The 6,000-nt window shown below is 46.4% G+C and overlaps 1 protein-coding gene across 1 annotated transcript; it reads right to left on the bottom strand.

Moving 5' to 3' along the window:
• Positions 1-225: 225 nt before the first annotated feature.
• LOC135425929 (guanylin-like) lies at positions 226-5,760 on the bottom strand. The gene is made up of 3 exons (XM_064678721.1): positions 5,573-5,760; positions 2,080-2,266; positions 226-1,249 (listed from the first exon to the last, which is right to left on the bottom strand). Exons 1-3 carry the CDS (start codon positions 5,645-5,647, stop codon positions 1,185-1,187), a joined length of 327 nt encoding a protein of 108 aa, XP_064534791.1. The 5' UTR covers positions 5,648-5,760; the 3' UTR covers positions 226-1,184.
• Between the last annotated feature and the right edge of the window lie 240 nt (positions 5,761-6,000).

A 6,000-nucleotide genomic window follows, 5' to 3' on the forward strand; every position in this document is an offset into this window, starting at 1 on the left:
TCAGGTTGGACATCAGGAGGAATTTCTCCATGGAAAGGGTGGTCAGGCCTTGGCAGGGGCTGCCCAGGGAGGTTTGGAGTGCCCATCCCTGGAGGTGTCTGAGGAATGACTGGACGTGGCACTCAGTGCCCAGGTGGGGATCAGGCACAGGTTGGACTTCATGACCTTGGAGGGCTTTTCCAGCCTCAATGATCCTGGGATTCTGTGACCACAAATTAGTTTAAGTTCAGGACACATTAATAAGATATGTTTTATTGCAGGGAATACCTGGACATGACACACCTTATGTAGGGAGAAAGCAAGTAGGCAAGACTGTCCCAACATAAAACTAACCCCAAAACCCAGCAAAAACATAAAGCAAAAAAAAAAGAAGTCCAAATTATTACTGGTTTTATTTCATATACAGGTTATAAACGTGGGCAGATCCTTCCTTCACTGTCTTGCCACCAACAAGTACAACCATGAGGCAGTGCTTTCCTTTCTGAGTGATTCCAGCACTGTAGGTTGGAATTCCTTTCTCCTAAAGGGAGCTGAAAGAACATGGATCTCCAACCACGTGGGAAGTGTCCCTGTGCTCCTCTACATCCCTAAATACACAGCAATTAGTGCAAGTAACAGACCGATTTCTGGCTGTGAAAAGGTTGCTAAACAGCAGGAATTTATCCCAAGTTATTGGCTGCAGTTCTGTTGCAAACAGAGAGGTGTCACCTGCAGACAGGGAGAGTGATCCAAGACACTGGGAAAGGGCTGGGAAAGGGGATAACCCAGTGCCGTGTGCAGGGGAGGCCAAATCACAGGCAGATATTAGTGATCAGATATTACTTATTAGACATTAAATATTAGATATTAAATATTAGCTACTAAAAAGGCTGCAGGAGGCTGCTGATTTCCAACTGGGAGCGTTCAAATCCCGGCAAAATAGTGGGAAATGAAACCCAGGACATTTTCATTCAGGTGTGACCCCACTCCAGCAGCACTGGAGGCTCTCGGGTGAGGTCTCAGTCTCCTCGTTGGCAGAACTGCCCTGCTGGTGGTGCCTGGTGCCACCACCACGGGCCTGCACGAGCCAGCAGCTCCACTTTGGCTGTGGTAGGAGAGACATTGATTGGTGAAAGGATGTGATCTCGCCAAAGGAATGCACAAACTCGCCAGCTGGACACCTCTTCTTCGGGCTGGTCCTTCACTCAGAAGCACCCGGCACAGGCGGCGTTGGCACAGATCTCACACAGGTCATCCTCGGCAGCCAGGCCTGGCACAGGGAGAGGGGGGTAAATCAGGGGCCAAGGGAGCAGAGCCGAGTGTCAGAGGACTTGGAGAGCCCTCCCCATCACTGTTCTATTGCTTTAGTATTCCTTGGAAGTACTGCTGCTCTTGCTGAAATCTGGCTTAAGGAATGAACTCAAACACAAATTCATAGGAAGCAAGATGGACATGCTGAGGAGGCCAGAGGAGAGCAGCACGTGGCAACATTTCTTTCTGAAGTGTCCATTGCATTGGACAGGATATAAGTGGGATATAATAACATGAAAAAGCAACCAGTGCAGCAGCAAAGCATGGCAGGGGAGCTTTGGGCAGCAGGAATGGCTTTAAGTTGAAAAAGGGTCAATTTAGATTAAATTTTAGGGAAGAATATTGTTTCCTGTGAGGGTGGGGAGGCCCTGGTACAGGTTGCCCAGAGAAGCTGTGGCTTCCCCATCCTGGAAGTGTCCAAGGCCAGGTTGGACAGGGCTTTGAGAGATATGGTCTGGTGGAAGGAGTCCCTGCCCGTGGCAGGGGGTGGAACTGGATGGGGTTTATGTCCCTTCCAATCCAGACTATTCAGTGATTCCATGATTCTACTTGGATGAACTTTTTCATGGTGTGCACAGGGCACAGCACAGCAGGAATCTTCTTCAGGGGCCTCACACCTCGTGCAGCCCAACCCTTGTGGGAGAAAAAGTATCATAAAGGCAGAACAAACCCTCTCAGCTCCTTCAGGAGCACCAGGACAGTCCTTCCACGTCTTTGCCTCTGGCCACTTTAATGTCTAAGGCGGAAAAGTGGTATTAGAATGGCAACTCTGCAATATGAGAGACATACTCAGCCTCTGGAAAATCTTGGGGGCATCTTCCCTCTTGCACAGAGCTTGGAATTCCTCAGGGAGAGATTTCTCCTGGCACAGAGTGTTACTGGCCACGGGCACCATGCGAGGGCTGACAGACCTATTTTCATCCATCAGCTCCTTCAGCTTCTTCACAGATTCCAGGGGGAATTTCAAGTCTCCATCCTGTGTAGAAAGAACCAGAAGAAAAAAAAGACACAAGGAGAGTCAGTCCTCAGGTAAATCCTTCCCATTTCAACCTCCAGCTCCCCCAAAAAATGTAATAGAGGGAAAAGGCAGTGCTGAAAGGAAGGCTGGATAAAACCTGGGCTGACTCAAGGCAAAATCATGAGATCTTGGAGACACAGGTATTGCAGAGCAGCTGTGAGACCCAGCTGCTGGTCAGGCCCTTGCTGGGTGTCACAGTGGACAGAGGCACAAGTGGGGCCTTGCTCACCCCGGGAGTGATACCCAGAACACTTGGGGTCAAAAGAGCCAGGCTGAGAATCCTCAGCTTGGAAAACAGATGACTGGGCAATATCACAGAAACATGAAGTGGTTTGGGTTGAAAGGGACCTAAAGCCCATCTCCTTTCACCCCTGCCATGGGTGAGGACACCTTCTAATAAACCAGTTTGCTCCAAGCCCCATCCAACCTGGCCTTGGACACTCCCAGGGCTGGGGCAGCCACAGCTCCTCTGGGCACCCTGTGCCAGGGCCTCGGGGAAGTGCCAAGTTTCCATCAGTTTAGAATCACAGAAGCTTCTGAGTTCAAAGGGACCTTCAAGGACCATCAAGCCCAGCTCCTGCCCCAGCACAGGACACCCCAACAACCCCACCCTGTGCCAATTTAAAACTTGTCTTACACACAGTTCATGGAACTCAACTTATCGGAAGCACAAAACATGACACTTCTCAAAGCAAAATCTCCAGGAGGCCAGGCCAGGATTCTGGGAAATATTACTCCATTATTTTAAATCACTGTTAATGGTCATTCCCTCAGCTCCAGTGAATTCCCCCTTTTGATGTCATAAATTTAAGCTGCCATGTGTTGCAGCTGCTAAACCAAGTCCACAAAGTTTGTGCCTGTCTGCAGATTAGAAGAGCTTGGGATCTTTATCTTCTCTTTCAACCTGCTTTAATGGTCAACATATCCCAAAGGGGAGGTAGAAGGTGTCACTGCCCAGGGCAGGGAGTGGAACAAGGTGAGTTTTAACACCCCTTTGAACCCAAACCATTCTGGGATTCTGGGATAAGGCAACTCATTCACAGAAAAAAGAAGTGATTCTGATAGAGCACAAGACTAAATTTTGTCTTTTGTTTTATAATCTCATGAGCCGAGTGGTGAAAAGTGGTGAAAAGTGGTGAAAAATGGTGAAAAGTGGGGAGTAGTTGGCTCTGATAGATTTGATGTGGGTTTTTTTACAGAATCAGAGAATTTTGGTGTTAAAGATTTAAAAAAAAAACCCAACCATGTAAATTTTAGATATTAAATTTCTCAACAAAGTCAAACTCTTTGCTCTTGCAATCAGTTTATTTTTTTACTCTGGTCAATTTATCAGTTGGACTCGATGATCTTAGAGGGTTTTTTCAACCTTAGTGATTTTATGATTCTAAAAAGGATGGTCAGGCACTGGTTCCAGGGCAGTGGTGGAGTCACCACCTCTGGAAGTGATCAAAAAACAAGTGGATGTGGCATTTGGGGACATGGACTAGTGGTGGCTCTGGCCACCTGGCTGGGTTAATGGTGGGACATGAGGATCTCATCTCCAACCTAAACCAGCTCTGGTTGCCTATGATAAATCAAATTTTCCTGTATAAAAGGAGTTCCAAATTCAGCTGTTGCTCACAGACATCAGAAACATAAAACAGAGAACTAAAAAAAGGTGGATTTCAACAGGGACAATTTCAGAGAACCCAGGAATTAGGAACGAACTCTCAGACGTGCAGGTCATGGGTACAAAAGAGAACAAAGGAACAAGAAAAATAGGGAAAAAAACCTACACCAGCTCAGATAAGAACAATGTATTACAGAGCTAAATCTGAGCAGGTGAACCCCTCCAAGGTGAGGTAACTCACATTCCTCCAATTTCCATCCTATTCCCTCCAGGTTTGGGATGGGAAGCACCAGGACAGTGACACTCAGACTTCAAAACCAAGCTGGGACATCAAATGAAGCTCTTTGCAAAACGTTTCTTTAGATGAACTATTTCTGGGCTATTAAAAGAGAGGGAAGGGAGGTTTTGGGGAAGAACTTCAGGGAAGAAGGGTGGAAGCCAACTCTGTGCAGTGAGGAACAAGTGAGACCTGAGGGATCTCGAGTGGTGCAGGTGAAAGGAGGGCAAAGCACCCAGAGCACAGATTTAATGGTTAGCTCAGAATCCACTTCCTACACTTTTACCTAACCTAGAAACAGCTCTTCTCATTTAGGGTGTGTTTTTAATGCCTCCAAGTGGAAAACTGAGGGGGTTTTTCCATGAAGTAGGAAGATACCTGCTCCCTAAAAGACTAATTTGTTGAAGAATGATTTGGAGGAAAGGAATAACTGAAACCTTTGGATATCTCTGTCATCCAAAGGGCAAAGAGAGGATAGTCCAAGGCACAGAGACACCTTATCCCTGGAAAGCTGCTGCACACACAGAGTCAATAATTGTTCAAGGAACATTAATTCTCTTGGAGCTCTGAGGGAGTTGTTGGCAAGGCAAACTGAAATCTCCCAAACCGTTTCTCAGGATGATCCAAAGCTCTCCCAAGGACAGACCAGAGCACTGCAGGACCTTCCTAACTGCTTCCATGTCACATGGAATATCAATCTGTGCACATAGAATGTCAGTGTGTTTACATGGAATGTCAGTCTGTGTACATGGAATGTCAGTCAGTGTACATGGAATATCAGGTGCTGTGTACTTTGGAAAATTTAATAGAGCCTCATCTAATCACTTTTCTGCCTCTTGACATTCCACTGGATCGAGGAAAGCACTTTTTTCACCTTTTCTTACAGGTGAAACTCGTAGGTCCATCCCATAAACACACAGATTGTTCTCATAAAGACCCTCCTGCCCAGACCCAGGTGAGACAAGACAGTTTCTCTTGTGTCACACCTCCTTTACATCATTCTACAAAGTTAGAGGTTTGCATCAATTCCCTGAAATTTTGTGGCTTTGGATTAAAATTAGAGGCATCCCCAGTTCTTGCACCTTGGGATTATGTGCCAAGGAAAACCCCAGACACAAAACACCTCAGTCCCTGAGAGATTTCAGAGCAGGGATATGCCAGTAGAAGGCAAATAAACAGCATTTTAGAGACACCCAGAGAATTTTACAGAAAGCAAACCTGGAGCACAGGGAGAGGCAGTTGGATACCAAGGCAGAGAATACCAAAAGTCCAGGTCTCTTTACTTGAGCTCAAGATTCCTGTTGCAGCCACAAGTTTGAATAATATCAGCACCTTGTTGAACACCTTGATACCCAAAAATTAAAGAGAGAAAACTCACCTGCACATAGACTGCCCAGGAGCTGTGCACCAGCACAATGACTGCCAGGATGGCAGAGGGAAGGAGGCCTCTCATGGTACCTGCAAAGCTGAGCCTCTGCTAACCTAGATATAATTTATTTTCTCTAGATTTGGTCTTTCTCTGCCTTTTTTTCTGTCTCTCAGACCTTCTCTCTGCCCAGCACTCAGAGTTTATAAAGACTTCACCAAGTATTGGCTTGGTAATTCATTAATCCAAGCTTTTTATGGACATATCATAAACCCCCAGAGGACTCTCAGTTATCTGCTCCTTGGCAGACCAACTCAGCCACACCCAAGCAGATCCTGGGATTTATGAGGGACAAAAAGGTTTTGAAGGAGAGACAAAAAAACTGACCCAGTCATTACCCTCTTCTGCAGGTTCCAGGTACTAAGAAGGTGCAAATATGG

This window comes from Pseudopipra pipra, chromosome 22 (assembly GCF_036250125.1).
Source record: "Pseudopipra pipra isolate bDixPip1 chromosome 22, bDixPip1.hap1, whole genome shotgun sequence".
NCBI classification, from domain to species: domain Eukaryota; kingdom Metazoa; phylum Chordata; class Aves; order Passeriformes; family Pipridae; genus Pseudopipra; species Pseudopipra pipra.

Excerpts from the sequence above, each read along its gene's own strand:
- LOC135425929 (XM_064678721.1), bottom strand. The coding sequence starts at position 5,647 with ATGAGAGGCCTCCTTCCCTCTGCCATCCTGGCAGTCATTGTGCTGGTG. Across the intron at positions 2,267-5,572 it reads CCTGGGCAGTCTATGTGCAG|GATGGAGACTTGAAATTCCC; the intron begins GTGAGTTTTCTC and ends CTTTCTACACAG. Across the intron at positions 1,250-2,079 it reads CAAGATTTTCCAGAGGCTGA|GCCTGGCTGCCGAGGATGAC; the intron begins GTATGTCTCTCA and ends TCCCTGTGCCAG.